This window comes from Vigna unguiculata, chromosome 6, assembly GCF_004118075.2.
Source record: "Vigna unguiculata cultivar IT97K-499-35 chromosome 6, ASM411807v1, whole genome shotgun sequence".
NCBI lineage: Eukaryota > Viridiplantae > Streptophyta > Magnoliopsida > Fabales > Fabaceae > Vigna > Vigna unguiculata.
In genome coordinates this window covers 26,202,556-26,224,747 of record NC_040284.1, presented here as the reverse complement: position 1 = coordinate 26,224,747, position 22,192 = coordinate 26,202,556, and the positions used below count along the sequence as shown (strand labels likewise).

At 30.9% G+C, this 22,192-nt stretch overlaps 4 protein-coding genes across 4 annotated transcripts in view; all 4 read right to left on the bottom strand.

The window, feature by feature from the left end:
* The window catches only part of LOC114187440 (berberine bridge enzyme-like 8), a 2,024-nt gene extending 465 nt beyond the window's left edge, over positions 1–1,559 (bottom strand). Inside the window, exon 1 of the mRNA XM_028075702.1 lies at positions 2–1,559. Coding sequence (XP_027931503.1) covers positions 2–1,475 — 1,474 coding nt within the window. The 5' untranslated portion in view covers positions 1,476–1,559. The remainder of the gene's footprint in view (position 1) is intronic.
* A 4,192-nt stretch (positions 1,560–5,751) lies between these two features.
* LOC114189232 (berberine bridge enzyme-like 8) lies at positions 5,752–7,453 on the bottom strand. The gene has a single exon (XM_028077952.1). It carries the CDS (start codon positions 7,411–7,413, stop codon positions 5,788–5,790), a length of 1,626 nt encoding a protein of 541 aa, XP_027933753.1. The 5' UTR covers positions 7,414–7,453; the 3' UTR covers positions 5,752–5,787.
* Positions 7,454–10,068: 2,615 nt separating this feature from the next.
* LOC114186924 (berberine bridge enzyme-like 8) lies at positions 10,069–12,005 on the bottom strand. The gene has a single exon (XM_028075003.1). The coding sequence runs from the start codon at positions 11,876–11,878 to the stop codon at positions 10,262–10,264; it is 1,617 nt and encodes a 538-aa protein (XP_027930804.1). The 5' UTR covers positions 11,879–12,005; the 3' UTR covers positions 10,069–10,261.
* A 5,707-nt stretch (positions 12,006–17,712) lies between these two features.
* On the bottom strand, positions 17,713–20,080 carry LOC114188978 (patellin-4). Its single transcript, XM_028077667.1, has 4 exons — positions 18,876–20,080; positions 18,639–18,763; positions 18,399–18,543; positions 17,713–18,152 (listed from the first exon to the last, which is right to left on the bottom strand). The coding sequence occupies exons 1-4, from the start codon at positions 19,758–19,760 to the stop codon at positions 17,895–17,897; spliced, it is 1,413 nt and encodes a 470-aa protein (XP_027933468.1). The 5' UTR covers positions 19,761–20,080; the 3' UTR covers positions 17,713–17,894.
* Positions 20,081–22,192: the final 2,112 nt, after the last annotated feature.

The following is a 22,192-nucleotide window of genomic DNA, read 5'->3' as shown; positions in this document are numbered from 1 at the left end:
CCTTTAAGGTAGCCAAGAAAACCGTGGTGGTTGGTGCCCAAATCCAAGTCCTTGTAACACATGAAAGCTTGTCTTGGGTTTTGGGAGACAAAGGGTGTCATGTATTTGTAAAGTTCTCTTAGCTGCTTCATGTGGTGTTGTGCTACCTCTTCCCCTGCCTCAAACCAATTTGCTTGGTATTGGATCTTCCATAGGTTCCCAGCTCGGTGAGGGAAAGGAGTTTCTGTTGATGGAATCTCAGCCATTCTTCCACCATAAGGATTGAAAAACATCACTGATTTTTCCAACTCAATCATCTTCTTCCAAATCCCCTCCCAACCCTCCTTCGAAATTGGCTTCTTCACATAGTCAGATTTCCTTTTCAAGTACTTCAAAGACTGAGGTTGTCTCTCGAGCAAAATCTCGACCGGGGTTGCAATGTCTATGTTGTCCCAAAACATCACAGATTGAAGCCAGCTTGTTTCAATGCAATCTGACTCCTTCAAACCCAGTTGAGGAAACTTGTCCTTCATGACAGAAACAAGGCTTTCGGAGTCACCAAGGAAGAGGGCTATGAAGGTAGCTCTCACAGTCTTCGTTCCAACTTCTGTGCCGTTTACCACCTCCAAGATGAGCCTAATGAAAAGGTTATTGTCAATGCTAGGGGCTGCATGCTGCCAATTGTAGACTATGTTGGTGGCGTTTTGCTCCAAGGTTTTACCCACTTTGAAAACAGTTACCTTCTCGGGAATTCGAACTAGTTTTATTTTGTACGCAAGTATCACACCAAAGCTTCCTCCACCGCCACCTTTAACAGCCCAGAAGAGATCTTCACCCATGGTTCTTCTGTTAAGCAATCTACCTTGAGCATCCACTATTTGTGCGTCAACAACATTGTCCACTGCAGTGCCGTATTTTCTCATGAGATTGCCATAACCACCACCACTAATGTGACCACCAACCCCAACAGTGGGACAAACCCCTGCTGGAAAACCATGGGTTTTACTCTTCTCAGCAATTCCATAATAAACTTCGCCAAGCGTTGCACCAGCTTGGACCCAGGCGCTCTCAGATTCAATGTCAATCTCGATAGATCGGAGATTGAACATGTCAAGAAGGAAGAATGGCTTTGAAGACACGTAAGACGCCCCTTCGTAGTCATGGCCACCACTGCGAATTTTCATCAACAAGTTGTGTTTTTTGGCACAAACAACTGCTGCTTTGACATGGGAAACATCGAATGGGGTGATAATGAGGAATGGCTTAGGGGTTGTGGAGGTGTTGAAACGAAGGTTTCTGATGTAGGCTTGCAGAACTGAAGAGAATGAAGAAGTGTTTTGTGAGAAAATTGTTGCAGATATGGGGTGAGAGGACTCAGATTGATTCACAAGGCAGTGAACAAAAGTGTTGTCAGCTGAATTTGGAGCAAAATATGAAGAAAGAAGAGAAAGGCACAGAAGAATTGGAAGTAGTGTTGTAGAAGAAAGCAGTTCCATTGTAGGGGTTGAGGACTTCTACGTGGGAACGCACATAACATAAGAAGCTAGAACTCTTCAACCATGGCGTTTTAATTTCTTAACCGCACATGTGTTTTAATTCTAATCACTACGTAATTCATTCTAGTTTTAGAATAAAATATTTTTTATTAGATAAATTATTTAATATTATATTTATTTTAATAAAATCTTGATTATAATTTGAGATTTATTATTATCTCTTAAAAACCTGGTACATTTGTTTCAGTTTCACTGTCTTACCGAAAGCGACGCTTTTGGCTGTAAGAGCGAAACGTGATTCGCATAGCATGCTATGAAATGGACTGATGACGAAACTAGATTCTCTCTTCTATGGGTTTTCTCACTTTAATGGTCTTCTGAACTTTATTTTACTGTGATTTCAAAATATATCGAAGATGACTGATTTAAAAATTTTAAAATATTTATTAATTTTTTTTAAATATTAATATAATATATTTTTAATATTTAGCAGAACAGAAGATGGCACCAAAAATTTTAATAAAAAATCTGGATTTATTTTTATCCTATCTTATATTAAATATTAACAATGTATTGATTAAGGTATTTTAATTTTTTTAATATATTTTCAAATATTAAAATTGATATTTAGTATATTTTGAAGATATGATGACAAATAATACAAAAAATGTAACACCCACTTTTATTGAGTACCTAATGTTAAGGGCTACCACATTGTTGGACCTAAAGGCTGGCTCATAGGGTGCCAAGGCCCCTAAAGCAGTCAAGGTCCCTTAATTGCAAGTCATTTTAAAAAATCAGTGTCCTAACTCACCCATTTTCTCTCCACATACCCTCTGCTAGGGTTTGGAGATCTACCCAAGTTCAAGTGAACTCGACCTCCGTCTCCTGTTCACGTAAGTTAGTTCTCGAACCTAGCTTTCTAAGTTGTTTTCGTGGTTTATGTCGGGACTCACTGTGTGAATGCAATTTCCTTTGTCGTGTTACTGTTTCAGTTCATAAATTTGTCCTTGGAGCTACTGGTTTCGCTGGCTTAAGATTCGAAGTCCAATATTAGTCATTTTTCAGGTAAGGGAAGCTAGGGTTTCACGTTATTTCTATTTGATGTGATTAATGTTTTGTAAAATATGAGAAAAGATTGGGAATTTTTGGTATATTTTTGAGTTAGGGGTTCAAATATTCATGAAACTATATTTGACGTTATTTTTCGTATTCTGCTGCGTCGCACAGTCGTTGGGCGAGTGCCCTGGGTCGCTGGGCGACTGTGTGTTTTTCTGATACGCACAGTTTTAGTAAAATTGACTTTCCCGACTCATTAACCGTTGGATTGAGCTCAAAATTTGACATGTGGTTCATAACATGATATTTTATGGTTTTATCGGTTGGGTCGTCGATTAGATGTCTGTAGGTTGAGAAATGTGTCACGCATTACTGCAATGATTTTGGTTTCGTGATAATAATTTTTTTTGGGGATTTTGGTGTAAGAATTATGGTTGTGGGTTGTGCTTGATTGTATGGAATTGCAAGTACTTAAAGTTGGCACTCATTTGAATGGGATGTTATAAAAAAAGTCTAACATAAATTATAACGAATATGTTAAACATAAAAATATATTTATTAAATTTTTAAAAATTGACTGTTACTTTTACAAACTTTTTATAAAATCAGATGTCTTTGTTTCTTCTCTTCTTCTTTATTTATCAATGGTTATTTTTTGGTCTGTTCTTATATATTTTATTTTACTTTTAATAAATATAATTTTAATTTATATATTAACTTGATAACATTACAATATTATCATCTATTAATATAATATTATGCATATTTAAAAAATGTATTCACACAGACGCGATTGCGCCTGTGTTTACGCTAGTAATTATAATACTTATAATAATAATTATTATTATTAATATAATAATAATAATTATTATTATTAATATAATAATAATAATTATTATTATTATTAATTATTTAAAAAGTTTAAGAATAATTATTATTATTATTAATTTTATTTAAGAGTTTTAATTTTACAATTAATATTATTAATAATAAGGAGATAATAACTTTTTATTCCTAATATTAATAAGGAAACTCCTTCGCCTCATACCTGTCATCCTAATAGCTATAATATCATAACACTTATAACTATTATGAAAGGTTACATTAATATTGCTAAATATTTTTCAAATGTCTTAAATAAATATTTAATCTTCATTAAACACTTTTTATAATATTATTCAATATTCTTCCCATTAATATATTGCTAAAATTTGTCTTATTTCAATATCTTTTTGCATAATTTTCTTTCAAGTGTGTTTTTTTTTTTCAAATTTGAACTCTTCTTTTAATATCAAATAAGTGTATTTTAAAGACTCATAATATAGATGAGATAAAAAAATTCAACAAAAAAAATCCGAATTTTCATTTTCAAGTTTTACTTCACAATTATTACATCTTTAATATCACTAGATTTTGATACTCAAACTAATTTATTTTGTTAGACATTCATTCAAGATAAACTTTTCTTAGACATTCATTTATCAAGAACACTTTGTTATTTCCACTAAGTCAAATCATCAATAAAAAAATAATTTACCTAAATTATGCCTGTAAATAAAATAAAGTATCTATTCTAACCACCTAAAGGAGTTTTTGGATATAACCATATACATTAATTTGTATGTACCAATTGCAACATTTCTTTAACTCTTCTTGCTCTTGTATGTTATTTGAAGGGAACACTAGTGAGATTTAACACAGTTGAGTTATTAAAAAACTCATAAAAAAAAATCAAGGCAATGCATCTAACAAAAAATTATGTAAGAAAATATAGGTTTATGCATAATTTTACTTAGGATTAAATATGTTTTTATCTCTTAACTTTTGTTAAAATTTGGAATTAGTCTTTATTTGAAAGTTTGACCCAATTTAGCCATCCAATTTTAGAAATGCGTGAATTTAGTTTTTTAACCAAATTTTGTTAAGTTTATTTGAAGTTTTAAACACATTTTTTAGTGGATATTGAAGTGAAAATATGTCAAATGATGTAAATAACTCAAATGTTATTATAAAATGTGTTTAAAACGTTAAATAAACTTAATAAAATTTACTTAAAAGGACTAAATCCATACATTTCTAAAAATGGGGATTCAATCAGTTCAAAATTTCGAAGATGAATTAATTCCAATTTTTCCTTAAAGTTAAGGCACCACAAACATATTTAACCTTTGTACTTATATATTATTTGTCCTAAAAACTACAACGTATATAATTTTTTTTTCTTTCTTGTAATGCATGGGCTACAACTATATTAGTTTGAACTTCATACTTAGTACAAATCATACTCTTCTCCTTCTAATAAAGAACTTGGACATTGTTATCAATCATGTTATTGGATACTGAAGTATTGTTTGTGTCGTTTTTCAAGATCTGCAACTCTTGAGATCAATTTAATAATGGTACACACAAAACTTCAAAGATATAAAATTTAAAATCAAATGTGGATAATTTCTTTACATTTTAGCTTACTTGTTTTGTGTGCTCCAAAAAAGTAAGACTTAGAAATTCTATAAGAAATTAAATATAAAGAGTCACATTAATATTATTTAGAATTTCCGTAAGTATTCAGTCGATTAGAGACTTATAACAAAACATTTTTATAGTGTGTTTGGTTGAGGCAGTTTAAGAGAATAATTCATTTATTTAGAGAATTTAAAATTCTAATTAATAAGAAATTGAAATTAAGGATTTTAATACTGTATTTCAAGTAACTAAAATAGAAGAATTTGAAATTCACTTAAAAAGGAAGAAAATTGTTGTGGAATTGCTCTCCGGTTAGGACAAAAAAAGTCTACAGGTCCAAAAAGTCGAGTTGGACTAAGCAGAAGGTTGTGACTAGTTGGTCTAGGTCAAAAGTCTAGCTGACCAGCCCAGGTCGGGCCAAAGGTTGGGTCAGGCAGGCCTAAGTCGAACCAAAGACCGAGACAAACCAGCTCGAGTTGGGCCGAAAGTTTATAGTCGAGTCGAAGGTCGACTTGAACCAAAAATAAAAAACGAGTCGTAACAAATTAAAGGTCGAACTAAATTAAATAAAATTCAAAATTAGTGTAAAGTTTGTCGTAAAACAGAAATTAAATTGTTTTATTAAAAAAATTGAAATTTAAGAAATGACAAAAATTCAATTACAAATAATTGAGTTATCAAGTATTTCAATTTAAAGAAATTGTTGAAATCCAAACACAAGTTCAAACACAAGGTTGATTCTCATTGTTCGCAAAACATTTGTACCAATACATTTAGGTTCACCATTCTTCTAACTCTTCACGTGAGGTAGTGTAGGGATGCTTTGTTCGTTCCTAAAGAAATTATGAGGATCAACCTTGGTCTTTATTTCAACTAACCTGTTGAAGTTATTCTTGAAATACTTCACTCCGTAAACTCTTCCTTCGGTGTAGCTGTTCATACCATTGTAGTTAATTCCTAAGTCAAAGTCCCTATAATTGAAGAAAGCTTGTCTTGGATTATTAGAGACAAAAGGAGTCATGTAGTTGTGAAGTACTCTTGCCATCTTTATGTAATGGTCAACAAACTGTTTCCCTGCCTCATTCCAATTTGCTTGGTATTGGATCTTCCATAGGTTCCCAGCTCGATGAGGGAAAGGTGTTGCTGTTGATGGAATCTCAGACATTCTTCCACCATAAGGATTGAAATATAATTTTACTGTATTATCCAACTCGATCATCTTCTTCCAAATCCCTTCCAACCCTGCTTTGGAAATTGGTTTCTTTACATAATCAGATTTCCTTTTCAAGTATATGAGTGATTTTGGTTGTCTGTCAAGCAAAATCTCAACAGGTTCTGAAATGTTGATGTCTGCGAAAAACAACACAGAACGAAGCCAACTTGTTTCAATAGAATCAGATTGCTTCACAACCAATTGAGGAAACTTTTCACTCAAGAGAGAAACAAGGCTTTTCGAGTCACCAAGGAATAAAGCTACGAATGTTGCTCTTCCGGTCTTTGTTCCTTTTTGTGTATCGTTTACAACGTCCAAGATAAGTCTAATGAAAAGGTCGTGACTGATAGCTGATGCAACATGCTGCCATTTATAGACTATATCAGTAGCATTTTCCTCGAGGGTTTTTGCAACTTTAAAAACAGTGACTGTATCTGGAACTCGAACTAGCTTTATTTTGTAGGCAATGATGACGCCAAAGCTAGATCCTCCACCACCTGTGATGGCCCAAAAGAGATCTTCCCCCATGGATTTTCTATCAAGCAATCTACCTTCAACATCAACCATTTGTGCATCAATAACATTATCTACTGTGAGACCATATTTTCTCATCATATTGCCGTAGCCACCACCACTTATGTGACCTCCCACTCCAACAGAGGGACAAACCCCTGCTGGGAAACCGTGAATTTTACTCTTCTCACCAATTCGATAATAAACTTCTCCAAGCGTTGCACCAGTTTGAACCCAAGCGGTCTCGTCGTCTATGTCAACCTCAATGGATCGGAGTGAGAACATGTCAAGGATGAAGAATGGATCTCCAGCCACGTAAGAGACCCCTTCATAGTCATGGCCACCACTACGAATTTTCATCAACAATTTGTGCTTTTTGGCACAGATAACGGATGCTTGTACATGGGATACATGCAATGCAGTTACTATAAGGAATGGTTTTTGGGTGGTGGAGGTGTTGAAACGAAGGTTTCTTATCTGGGCCTGCAACACAGAAGAGAATGAGTGGTTGTTTATTGTAAAGATTGCTGAATGTATGGGGTGAGAGGACTCTGAATGATTTAAAAGACAACGAAGAAAAGTGTTGGGTGTTGTTGAATTTGCAGCTGAAGCTGAAAATTCAATCACAGAAAGCAAGACAGTGATGAGAAATAAGGATGGTTGTATTCTATGAGAAGGAATGACTTCCATTGTTGCTTTTTCGAATGCTCTTGTTTGATAATATAACAAAGAAAAGGGTCTTTAGTGATTCCATTCGGCATGATCTGTATTGGATTTATAAGCATCCTGGAAATTAAGATTCTTCATATTTTTCGTAATCCAAATCACAGTTTTCGCATACAATTTTATTTTTATCATTCATCGTCCAGTTTCACTTCTACATTATTTGGGTTCCGAAAAATTATAAATACAAATAAGCTTCAAATTTTTTTTTTTATCAAGTAAAGTTTGCACGATTATATATATCAATGAAGAGTTAAATATTCAGTTATATGATAACAAGCGTTTATGCAGGCGCTTATGACAAAATATGGTAATTTTACAAGTTATTTAATTATGTGGATGGTTTTTGAAGAATTAATGGTGCAGCAGCAGCACATGCAAGAGACGAATTGAAGAACAGAAAATCTGCAACAGCAGCAGCAGCAGCGCCCAGTATCTGACTATCAGCAGTAGCACCAACAAATCACCAGCTCTCTCAGTTTTATTTCTCGAGAAGTACTGCAACAATTCAACAAATTCTAACATTTTGAATTGCAAAAACAACATGCAAATATTTTTAAAGTAACGTCGGCAAATTTACAAATGTGGGTCAGTTTCAAACCTATTTTACAAATCTGGGTTAGTTGACTCGAAAATTACATAAAATGGGTGAAGTCGATACATCACACTAAACAAAATTGTTATGACTTTCTGACAAAATTTAAAAAAGTGAAACCGTGACCATCAATAAAGACTTTAACAATCAAAGTAATAGGCTTTGAGCTAAAAACGTTACTAATCCTAACGATTGATTTATATTTATTTTTTTAAAATGTGCGTTTTTAACTTTTAAAAATTACAAAAATTAATTAAGAAAAACACAAACGGTTAGAGCGGTCAACGACATTATATTTTTTCTATTATTTAATTGTAGTTAATTGTTTTAATATTACTTAATTGTTATTTTTATATTAGTTAATTAAAAAAATTACAAAATTAATTAATAAAACACTTAAAAGATCTGAAAATTAATAAAAAATAATATTCAGATTAATTTATTAAAAAAGTAATTTAAAATTTTAAAACTTTTTCATACTATTAATTTTCATATCTTTTTAGTAATTTTCTAATTTTTAAGTCAAAAACGTGTCTGTAATTTAAAAATAAAAACTTAATATTAAAAACTAAAATAAAAAAAATGTAAAAAATTTTATATTACTATTTTTCATATTTTTTAAGTGTTTTTTAATTAATTTTCTAATTTTTTCAAGTCTTTGTGCCTATAAATTAGAAAAAACAAAATATTAAAAAAATTAAAAAATCAAAACAGTTAGGTCCTAGGTTTTAGTTTTGCATCGTTTTGCATGGTTTTGCATCACGGCTTCTGTATTAGAAGTCATTATGAGTGGTAACGGTTTTCACTTTTTTAATATTTTATGAAAAAAATATTGATAATCATAACGATTTAAGATGATGTTCGTTCTGCATCTTAACGACTTTATGTTTTTGTGTAAATTTTTCGTCAACCGACCCAGATTTATAAAATGCATTTCAAACTAACCCAGATCTGTAAATTTACCCGTCAAATCCTTCTTATAGTAATAAATTCTTATAGTAATAAAAAAAAATTGCTTTCATCAAAATAAATTCCATAGGAATAGATCTTACTATTGACTAAGGGGGATTATCCCTCCATTGCACGAAATTTCATTTTGATATACAATTGAAAAATAGAAATTTTATTTGTTTTTGTCTTTAAATACTGTTGGTTTAATTACGTTTTTATCTCTATTTTCTATGAAAGTTTTGAATTGATTTCTCAATTAGATTTTTATTTTTAAATTATGTTTTATGTTTTCAATACTTCTAGTTGAGGATAAGAAGAGTTGTTGTACTCACATACAGGTATTGTTCTGATCCGATACAAGTCAATTTTGTCGTATTAGTGTGAAACTCTATTATAATTTTGTTTTTAAAAAACGTCTTAAAGATTTGATGGAGAAAGAAATATTTAAACTATACGTGATCTTAATTTCTAAACCACGTGTGACACTTATTAAGTGTAGTGAAACATTTTAAATTTGATCATTTCCACCCATACTAATATGTTAAAAATATATAAGTCACAAGTTAAGATTTTTATTTAATTTCTTTATAATTTTTTAATTCTATTTATTGATTTTCTTAAAACGTGTTCATGTGTCGGTATTGTGTCACATGACAATCAAAAGGACCCATGTTAATGTTTGTGAAAAGTCATCCTCTTGAGAATTTTTTTAGAATTCTTGAATTTGTTATTTTGATTCAATTCAATTTTTTTAAGATAATTAAATAATTTTATCCCTTTCCAAATTAAAATTAAATTTAAATTTTATTATTTTCAACTATTACGTTTGGCTTCTTTTATCTTCTGCTTCATGATGCACCCGTCTCATTACCATATTTGTCTTTTCCAACCCTAATTGTAAATCTCTCCTTCATCTCCACATTTTTTTAACGTCAATAATATTTCAATTGTTTCATTTATTATCTAAAGTAACACCACTTATAATAATTAACTATTCTTTAAATATGATTTTTGTTTTTCATTGTCTAGCCTTTTACACAATCATAAGTCAATAAATTCAATATTTTAAAGAAGACTTTTACTAAAACTGCATCTCAAATTATATGACTGTTCAAATAACATACAATAGGTACATAATTAAAAAACAATACATTTCATAATTTAACAGCAAACCAACATAGTTTCTTAACCCACTTATTTCCACTACATTATAATAAACAAAGTAATCAACAAACTACAAACATTAATGACATTTTATTTGCTATTATCCTAACTCCGTGGGAGCGTAGGGATGCTTTGTTCATTCCTAAAGAAATTATGAGGATCAACCTTGGTCTTTATTTCAACCAACCTGTTAAAGTTATCTTTGAAATACTCCACTCCATAAACTTTTCCTTCAGCATAACTGTTCTTACCATTGTGGTTAATTCCCAAGTCAAGGTCCTTATAATTGTAAAAAGCCTCTCTTGGATTCTTGGAGACAAAAGGAGTCATATACTTATGAAGTACTCTTGTCAAGTTTATGTAGTGATCTGCTACCTCTTTCCCTGCCCGATTCCAATTAGCTTGGTATTGAAGCTTCCATAGATTCCCTGCTCGATGAGGGAAAGGAGTTGATGTTGATGGAATCTCAGCCATTCTTCCACCATAAGGATTGAATTGAAACAATGTATCCTCCAACTCGATCATCTTCTTCCAAAGTCCTTCAAAACCCTCTTTGGAAATTGGTTCTTTTACATAGTCAGATTTTCTTTTCAAGTAGTTCACAGGTGATTGTGGCTGTCTATCAAGTAAAACCTCAACAGGTGTTGTAATGTTGATGTTTGTCCAAAACAGCACCGAACGAAGCCAACTGGTTTCGATGCAGTCAGATTCCTTCAAACCCAACTCAGGGAATTTCTCATTCAAGAGAGAAACAAGGCTTTTGGAGTCACCAAGGAATAGAGCTACGAAAGAAGCTCTTACAGTCTTTTTTCCATTCTGTGTACTGTTTACAACGTCCAATATAAGTCTAATGAAAAGGTCGTTGTCGATAGTTGGTGCAACATGCTGCCAGTTATAAACTATATCAGTGGCGTTTTTCTCCACGGTACTCTCTACTCTAAAAACAGTCACCACCTCAGGAACTCGAACAAGCTTTATTTTGTAGGATAATACCACACCAAAGCTAGATCCACCACCACCTGTGATGGCCCAAAACAGATCTTCACCCATAGATTTTCTATCAAGCAATCTACCTTCAACATCAACTATTTCTGCATCAACAACATTATCCACTGAGAGACCGTATTTTCTCATCATATTACCATAGCCACCACCACTTATGTGGCCTCCTACACCAACAGTGGGACAAACCCCCGCTGGAAAACCATGAATTTTACTCTTCTCACCAATTCTGTAATAAACTTCACCAAGCGTTGCGCCAGCTTGTACCCAAGCGGTTTCAGTGTCTATGTCGACTTCAATCGTTCGGAGATTGAACATGTCAAGGATGAAGAAAGGGACCTCAGCCACGTAGGACACACCCTCATAGTCATGGCCTCCACTTCGAATTTTCATTTGCAAGTTGTACTTCTGAGCGCAAATGATGGATGCTTGTATATGGGATACATGCAATGCAGTTATTATAAGGAATGGCTTTCGGGTTGTGGAGGTGTTGAAACGAAGGTTTCTGACATAAGCGTCCAAGACCGAGGAGAATGAAGCGTTTGTTGGCGTGAAAATGGCTGAAGTTATGGGGTGAGAGGGTTCTGAATAATTTACAAGGCAATGAAGAAAAGTGTTGTGAGATGAATTTGCAGCTGAAGCTGGGTGTGCAACTGTAGAAAGTAACACAGCAATGGAAAATAGTGATAGTAGTATTCTAGGAAGAGAAAGAGCTTCCATTTTTGGATATCTAATGGTGGTGCTAGAGTAACAAAGAAGACAAGTTTTTAGTGTTTGTATTATTGAGCATGATCTACATTGGATTTTATAATGGAAACCTGTGGAGGAAGAAAGCGTCAAAGACAAATGAGAAGATGAATATGGTTACCTACAAATATTTTCCATATATACGAAATAGATAACGTAACTCAATCATTCTTTGACCTTGCTAAATATGATTGCCCTTATTCTGTAATATCTCATGTGAAATCAAACACGTCAAAATTTTCGCATAAATAATTATAAAAGGTTCTTTAATTTATTTATTTATCTTTACTGAATTAAATGTTCTATACTCTTCCTGCAGTAGACTTTTGGAAATAAGCCGACTAATATATGCCAGTTTCACTTTCACATATAATTTTTCGGATATATTAACAAAATAGCGTGTGAGCTCAAAACATATTTTTGATCAAGCAAGAGTATTTGCATGAGGTGTGTTATATCAGTAAATAAATAAATAAATAAAATTCTTTAATAGATATTTTTAACATGGTTTACATTGTAATGCTAAAGATAAACGTTGACAATAATGTTGATTAAAAACGCCAGAAAGTTTTTGAAACAGAAGTTTCCATTTATCTAGTTTAAATCCAAGAAGTTTCATATGCGGGCGCCACTTAAAAGATCCATGAACTACTTCCACAGACAACAAATAATCGGTGATTGAAGAAAAGTTGCAAACTGAGACCGATAAGGCCGCAACACAAGACTTCAAATGTCATGTACTAAAATTGTTTAAACATTTGATTTGTTACACAATGTTCGGCATAACATGCATAAACTTTTGATGTTCTATATGATTATTTTTTATGAAAATAAGCTAAAACTAACTTATCAAAATATCGTAGTAGATATTCTTATAAACTTTGTTACAAGTGTTATTCATCCATATTGCTTACATTACAGGACCAAATTCATGAAGTTTTCCTATTACCGTCGGAAATCAGTAAGATTTATTTTTTAATTTGAAAATATCTAATAAAGTACATTTACATACTATATATATTATATATAATTGCTTATTTTGGTTTTAGATATTATATATAATAAATTATTTTATTTTATTTTTTATTGAGCACGATAGTATGTTTGGTATTGTATACAACCTTTTTTTTTTCTTTTATGTAAATCACACATTTATTTTAATGAATTATTTTATATTTATATTTTATGCTGTTGTTTAGAAGAGTCTTTAACGTTATCTTGTAATTTATATTAATTTTATTTTAGTTTATAAAATTAATTTAGTAAAATGATATTTATATTTATTTATATATTATATAATTTAGTTAAATATTTACTTAATACGAGATTTCTGTACACATCTCTCATATCGATGATTCAATATTGTCTAGAAAATTAAACTTGTCTAGGAATTCATATTAACTTTAATACCACATTAGAGATAGAAAAATATAAAATAATCAATTGAATTAAATGTGTGTATGTCGTATCGTATCACTAAAATTATTTAAATCCTTTTTATTAAGACTATTATATTTCTAAGATTCTATCTCGTTAAGATTTTATGGTTTTTGATAGGAGACTTTATTGTATTTAATTTCAGTCTAATTTTTTCTAACAGAATTATTGATTTAAGTATTTATTATCATAAAATTTGGATGTTAATAACAATTTTGAATTTTAGATTCTCGAAACATTGTTAGTTATTTGACTTCATCTTGGTAAGGAGTAATATATGATTTATCTCGTCCTTTTATTAAACATGACATCATTAAAATAAATAGGAACTTCATGAGTTTTCACGTGGTCTTCTCATGCTTTATTCCCTCTTTTTTAATCTAGTTTTTTTTTTTTTTTTATGTTCTCACATCATTTGATTTAAAACAATTTTTTATTTTTTATTTAGATATATTTTTAGTTCTTAAATTTTGATAATAAATTGAGGAGTTCGTTTTTATCTGAAACTTCGATGCATTCTAGTCTCCAAATTAAAAAAAATTAATGCATAGTTACTTTAATCCAATTATAATAAATAATTTTAACATGTCAAATATATTTTATACTAGTATTTGAATTAAATAAATCATTTGACATGTTTCTACTTCAATGTCAGCTGAAAAATGTCTTTAACACATAAAAAATATTTAATATAATTGAGTTAAAAAAATTATATTTATTCATTTTTAAAATTTAAAAATATATCAAAATTTTAAATAAAAATGAATTATAATTTTGCGTTAAATTTAACGGTATATATTTTTACTCACATCAATGTCTCAATGTCTCCTTATTCTTGCATTTGTCTCTCCCTTTCCCATTGTTCAACCTCTTTCATATTATCTTTCTCCTTTCGTTTACCTTTTCTTTCTTCCTTTTTCTTGTGTCATCTATCTCATCTTTATTAATGTCAACGTAAAAATGTCGACATTTACATTTAAATTATTAAACATTTTTTATATTAATTTTAGAATGATTCAATATTTAAAATTTCATAATATATAGATTTTCATTCAATGCATTGTCATGAGAAAGGGATCCATTTGCATAAATATTATTTTTTCTAGATTACGAATTCTGGATTTCTATTGTAGAGAAAGGGAGTGAAACTAATGATATCGATGAGGATTACGTGTCCCTATTATTTTACTTTGGCCTCACAATCTGAGTGATGATCAAATTTAATATTTATTTTGCTGAAATCAGGTGGTGGAATTTCTTAGAATTCATTAAATTTGGTGGTCAAATAAGCATTTGTTTGAGATAATATATATTAATTTATTACAGAAGAAAGTCATGTTTGGAGAGTTGAATTTAGATTTGTATTGAAAAGTGAAGTGAGTACGTAAACTTATGTGTGCGTGTTTGAATTTGCCTAAGCCTTACCAACACATCAAAAACTGTTACTGATTACCAAAGTTGACTAAATTAAACACACGATATCAATCATAGCTACAAATAACCTCTTATAAAAAAAAAAAAAAAAAAAAAACTCTTTTCAATTTGTTAAAATTTTTTAAAATTATAAAATATTGTCAAGAGACTAAATAATTAAGAAGTGATGCAGGTTGCACAATTATTTTGTGACAAAGGTTAAGTAGACCAAGTCACAATCCAAGTGAGATTCTTAATAGGACAATTGCTGAGAAAAAGATTGTTGCATGTGACATCAATTGTACTGTGACAGAGTTCAAATAAACCGAGTCATAATCAAATTGTGATATTTTGGCTGTTACACTCTTAAGTAAAAAGACTTACGTTTTGATTATTAGCTATAATTTTTTGTCTAGTGGTACGTGGTTGATTGTAATGATTACAACTAAGGTCTTGAGTTAAATTCCTATAACAAGAAGTTGATTTTATTTTTTTTTATTTTTTAATAGATTTTAATTCGATGATAAAAATGTGTTAGAAAAGGTATTTATGATATATTTCTACTTATTAAAATATGACATAAGAGTGTGAAAAATATAAATCAATTCTTATACACAATTTAAAGTTGAGATTTTTCAATATCTTAACTTCCTTAATTAATTATTTTATATGTGCATTTTATATTAAAAATTCTTGTTTTAGCCATGTCATGTCGACGTTAACTACATGAATTTCTTTAAACTCGTTATCGGCGTGATATTAATGACTTCTTAAAAGTACTGCTCCATTTTTATTCATTAAGCTACGGCATTGCATTTCAGTAGTTTATAAATTTTTTTTATTTAGTTGAAAATTTGGTGTGATCCTAAGCGTTGCTAAAAATACCATTTTATATCTATTTGTATTTTATTCTAAAAAATATTTATGAAATTATTCTTTCCCTCTTTTATACATAAAACATGATTTTTTTTCCCCATCCTATCATAAGGCATGGCTCTTTTTTTTAAAAAAAAAACAAAATTTACATTTTACATAAGAAAAATTACTTTTAATTTTTTACTAAACAAAAAAGAATAACGATAAAAATAAAGATGTTATTAGTCAAATATTTATATCATATATTTTATTTTAGCTATTTATATTATTTCAAATATTTATTTTATTATTTCATAGTTATACTTCGATACACTAATAAGGTAAAAATTATATATGTTTAATGTTCTTACTAAATAAAATATTGATGATAACAAAAAATTATTATTTAAAAACTAACTTCCTGTAATTATAAGATTTGTGTGTGTTATTGTAATCATTAAACTTATGTTCATATAATCATTATAATATTTTTCTCATGGCTCTCGTTTGAATGTAAAAGCTAGAGACCTCGAAGTGAGTCAAATTTCGTAAACTAATCTGATTTATCATGGGTTCGAATTGGGTTAGATTAAAATTTTTTATTAAATTTCAGTACAAGGTTAATTTTTGACCCGATCCATCAAGAACCTGATTAATTCAAGTTGAACTCGTAGTAAATCGGATTGGTTCACTGACCCACCCACATATAAAGGTCACACTCACACAACTTGTTTGTATTTGGGTTGAATTGGGTTGACAAATGCAAACCTAGTATTTTTGTGATTTTGATTTGTATTTATGATTAACATTATTTTGGATTGTATTGAAAATTATTTAGATTTTAATCACAATAATAATTTAGTTTTTTTTGGAATTGAAGAAAAAAAAATTGTATGTTTTTTTTTAATAAATTGAGCCAGTGAGCCAACCTATGGTAGGCCAAACCGGATTAAAATTTTTTTGACTTGTTAATAATAAGTGAGTCGGATTAGGTTAACTTACTAAATAATAAATCTATGATGAATCAGACCGATTTGGACAGCTCTAATAAAAGCTATAAATAAGACTCTCTTGTAAGAAACACCCTTGAATATTGAATACAATTTGAAAGTATAATATTGTTGTACTTTGTTCTTGGCGTGTTTCTTTAAATGGTGAATCTCGATTGCATTTATCCTTGCAAAAATAAAAATACCTCTTAGCTTTAACAAATGCAACTTCAACACTTTTCCGACAAATACCATATTAATTGTAGCAAGTATTTTTGGATGTTGCAAACTTAAACTCGAGTGCTGATATAGGAAGGAGTTGAATGGTATTGTCTTTCACTTAGAGATAGGGTACAGATAAAAAACATGGGAACGTAGATAGCAATTGGTAAACTTGATGTGGTTTTGGGTAGCACAATTTTTGGCCCAACTTATGTTTTATTAAAGGCCCAAGGCATTTGTGTTTTGCTAGACAGACATACAGCGATCATTGAGTTTATCAGATAATGTATGTACTTTTCAAAGTCACTTAATTTTTTTTTTTAAACAGGTTTCACGTAAAAAGGCTGTGCAGAGTCACAGTGTAAAAAATATTATTGAAATATAAAAAATGACTATAACATGAAAAATCATGAAAAGAATTGAAAAATAACGCATTTTCTCGGTTTGAACTTCTGATTTTTTTTTTTCTCGATGGTGGGTAATTCGAACCTAATGTTAAAACAATTGAATAATGCTGATTTTAGTTGTAAAAAATACCCGTCTGGCTAAAAAAGTTGTTTCGTAGAATTTCTGAAGCATATATTAAAAGGAGTAAAACAGCATTTTGATATCTTCATTTAAAAAAAAAAAGACGTTACAACGGCTTTTATTGATAAATATTAAAACAAGATATTTAATTATAATATAAATTATATGGTTTAATGTAAAAGTAATATAATCAATGGTGGAATAAAAATTCCGAGGGGTATCCATCAATCATCACCAAAAAACAAAAGTTGACTGAAAATGACTCTTCTTTTTTCTTTTGCTATATAACAAATAACTTAAACATTAGGAAAACTAATTGTAAATTAGAATATCAGTAAAATTAAAAAATGCATAAGCTAAAAATTGAAGCAGACACATTATTGGCACTCTTGACATTTACATCAAAATATTTGATACATTATTGGCACAGAAAAAATCAATAAACTTTCTTAATCAATTTCACTCTTGAGCAAAAAAATGATATAAACCAATGAATATAACAATGAAAGAATGGCTCAGGAATTTTCAGTCTCTAAGACGCCAACTCAGAAGGAGCTCTTGGTGGTGTTCTTGTAACGGTACAGCACCCTCTTCTTCTTGTTTGAGTTGTTCTCTATAGTGAGCACAACTTTCCCTGCTTCATTGTTCCTAAAAGTGTTCCTAATAGGCCCTTCTTGTGACCCCATTTTCTTTCCTTTTTGAACAATAACTGTGTAAGAACCCTCATCACTGGGAACAAATTCCTCCTTGTAACTCACCTCCCATCCCAGAACAGTCAAATCCCAGCACACACTGTTTCCAACCTGTTGAGATAAAAAACATCCTTTAGTCCAGTAAATGAAAAATAATGATAAATTTTGATAAAGTTCCTTAGGTGCTTTGTGCTTTGGCATTGTTTTCTGATAAAAAACTTTACTTTTAAACTTCAATAACTTGCATATGCAAAGTTTACTTTAAAACTTTAATTCTGATTGTAAACCAAAAGCAAAGCACCTATATGAAATTGTATCAATGTTTTGTCTATTAATACATAAAACCTAAGTTAGTACCTCTAATGCAGGAATCTCAACGGTTGCAGTTGATCCAGCCTTGAGAATGAGTTCTGAGACAGCACCATCTTGGGAAGAGAACTCAGCATCATTTTCCCTCTTGAAACCACCATATTGAACTGGGATTTCCTCAATTGGAATGTACCTTTTGAGTACAAAGAAATTAAGATCATTAATGGGATGCTGATGAAACATCCAATGAACAAAATGGCTAATTTAATGGATGGGATGGGAACATACTTGGTCAATGTTTCAGTGACCTTGTTAGGACGAGCCACCACAATTTTGCTCTTTGTTCTTTGGGTTAAGAAGGGAGATAAAAGGGCGTTGAGAGCATAATACCAGAAAGGAACGTTGATGAAAATCTACAATGAAACGAAATCACATTCATAATCATCAAAATAACAGCTTATTCTGAGCAGTGTAGCTTAGAAAACAGTTAAAAAGGGAAAAGAGAAAAAAGGGCAAAGAACTTACATTTTTTGCCACCATTTCAGGATAATTGTCTTGCAATATTGCAACAGTTTGCTTTGTGGCAACTCTAAGCTCCTTGTTTGAAATACCAGGGGAGTTCTTGAGGTCATTGATTTGAAGCAAGGAAGACACGCCACCAGGCTTCAAATTGAGCTTCTGAATACCCTTCTCCATCATCTGGCACCTCCATCTCAAGAACTCACTGCGCTTCTCCTCAGTCCCAAAAGTCTTCTGATAAAGTTCCTCACTTTCAAATGCACCAAATATGTTGTAGCAAACAGGGTGACCCTCATGATCAACTCCACTCATGCAAGCTGCAGAGGCCAAGTCAGAGGCAAATACCTCATCCACTAAAGAATCAATATTTGATTCCTTCCTCCACTTAAGGGTCTTCTTCAGCATCTCAAACGCATCACTGACTCTGAACTCCCTAGCCCTCAAAAACTTCAACAGAACCACATCAATGCCTTCCGCTCCCTTGCTTGGCAAAAGGGGCACTCCCCAAAGACACACATCGTTCTTCTCAACCTCCACATTTTTCCCCTCCTTCTTCTCTTCAGCGTCATTCTTCTCTTCTGCCTCGTTCTCAGCAGAAGCCTCCTTCTTTGGCTCTTCTTTCTCAAAAAGAGTGCCTCCCAAGATAGCCTCCTCAAGCTTTGACTTGAATTCAATCAAAGCCTTCCTTTCAAACTCTTTGAGATCAGAAAGGAAGTTGCTTTCTTCCTTGTAAGAAGAGCTTTTCTCCACCGTTTCCGGCTTCTTTTCATCCAAAGATGATTCCTTTGGTTCCACATTTTCTCCAGCAACCTTCTCCTCTTTCTGGGGCTCGGCAACAGCAACAACCTCAGCTGTCTGGGTCTCCTCTTGAGCCATAACCTCAGCAGTCATGGTTACAATTGGAAACAAGATGAAAACTTGAGAAGACCCAGATAGTTGAAAAGGGTAAATGAAAGATGAAAATCTGAGAAGACCCAGATACTTAAGAAGGGTAAATGAAAGATCTAAGAAAACAGACACACACCTAGGTTATGAACCAGAATATAGAAACTAAAAACAGGTGTGTGAATGTGTATGCTATGTTTATGCTGGTGAGATGGCTGTGAGGGTAATATATAGTAATTTGAAAGGTTGGAAAAAGGGTTGATGGCAGCAACGGTCACATAATGGATCCAACACAGAGGAGCCGTTAGGGATTTTCCTTTTCCCGAGAGTTATGCTGCTCTGGCATCCAGCACATTCAGGCGTGATACCATCACAAATTTACCCCATCAATCACAATCATACTCTTTCTTTATAGCTTTTTGTCCCACGTTACTATTCATATCATTAATTAAATATGAATAGTTTTTTTGGGTTAAATATGTTATTTTGTTCCTCAAGTTTAAGTGAATTTTGGAATTAGTTTTTTTTTTTTAAATTTTATACTAATTTAGTCATTTATCTTTAGAAATGCGTGGATTTAGTCATTCTTACCAAATTTTATTAAGTTTATTTGACATTTTAAACGTATTTTATGATAATATTTGAATTAATATTTAAGCGAAAATGTGTCAAACAACGTAAATAATTCAAATATTATCATAAAATGCGCTTGAAACATCAGATAAACTTAACAAAATTTGATTAAAAGGACTAAATTCACGCATTTTTAAAGATAAAAGACTAAATTGGTCAAAAATTTTGATGAGGGACTGATTTCAAATTTCACTGAAACTTGAGGGACCAAAAACATATTTAACCCTAATTTTAAACACATTTATTAAAGTATTATAAAGATCAATAATCTGTTCATATACATATATTACAATAGTATAATCCAATATTTTTTTATGTTATACTAATATTTCTTTATAGGATTTGCAGTGTAATGTTGCTTTAAATAATTAAGAAGACGATGTAATGTATAAATAGTATCACTTTTTTTTTAAAAGCAATTGAGATATTGTTATATAACTAGAAAAGATATAATTTGTGTTTAATATGAAAAAACGTTAGGAGGTTTAAGTTAATTTGCACTTTTTTTATGTTGTTTATAGTATTAGAAAGGAAGAATCCAAGGAGAGACATGAGAGGGAGGTTTTTTATTTCAAAATTTTATTTTTAAGTTTAAAATTGAGTTTTGAATAGCTATAGAGGTCAAACTAGGAATTTAAAAAATAGTGTAAAAGCTGTCTTTCTCTATGTAAGAAATATTTTAGCTTATTCTCTTTACAAGTGCTGTTTTTTTTTTTTTTAAAATTCATTCTCTGCGTTTAAAAACCTTTCACCGATAAGCTATTTCAGAATTTGTTGCATTGATGTGCTCAGCACTTAACCATATTTACTAATATGTTAGCGGGGTGCTTTTGTTTAACAAATTTTAAAAATTTCTAATGGTTTTTGATCGTGACTGCAACAAAATCCATTCCATCTCTTTAATAGTCGTGCTTTCATGCTTTATTTAATTCTTTCAAGTTTATTATTATGCCCCAAAAGTCAAGAATTTAATCTGAAAAAAAAATAATAACCATCTACGTTTTTGTAATATTCAAAGATAAGTTTTTCGAGTTATTTCTTAAAAAGAAAAAAATCTATAATTTAAAGTCGTAAAATATTTGAAGCATATAGCCACTTCTTTGTAATAATAATTTATCATTTAAGTCTCTATACTACTCCACGTGTACGAAGAATAGAGTTCAGTCCGTTGAATAATGTTGAAATGTGGTATCTTATGATTATCAAAAAATATTTGGTAGTTTGTTTGACTCAGTCTAACGACATCACTTAGCATAACATGTGAAAGATTTGGCCATCAATGTCACAGACATGCATTATATTTATTTATTTAAGAAAATAACATTTTAAAATTTCATTCTGATTTATTTTACCCCATTTATCAAATCCCAGTTTGGAATCATTCATCCATGTTAGTTTTGAGAAATAGTCAACCATCGAAGCTGGAAGGACTTGTTCTTTTCTTCCTTTCTTCCCTCTTTTTGGTTTAAAAAATAAAACACAAGAATAGATTGTGTATTTCTGTCCAGAATCTTTGTAAAAATATGCCAAATATTCGTCTAGACATCAATTAGATGTTCAGTCTGGCCTGTAAGATTTTGGACGGTTGTTAATATGTTAAAAATTTGATACATAAATTTAATCAATTTCAATTTTTGAATTCTTTTTCTTCTAAAATTGTTTGTAGAAAAACTTGTCCAAACACAAGCTTACTTAGTTTACACAGCATCTACTATCATATTATATAGAAGGAATAAAGCAAATAACAATTTATAACTCAAGAAATAAATTGAGTGTCCGACAAACAAATCTCTCCGTATCTATAC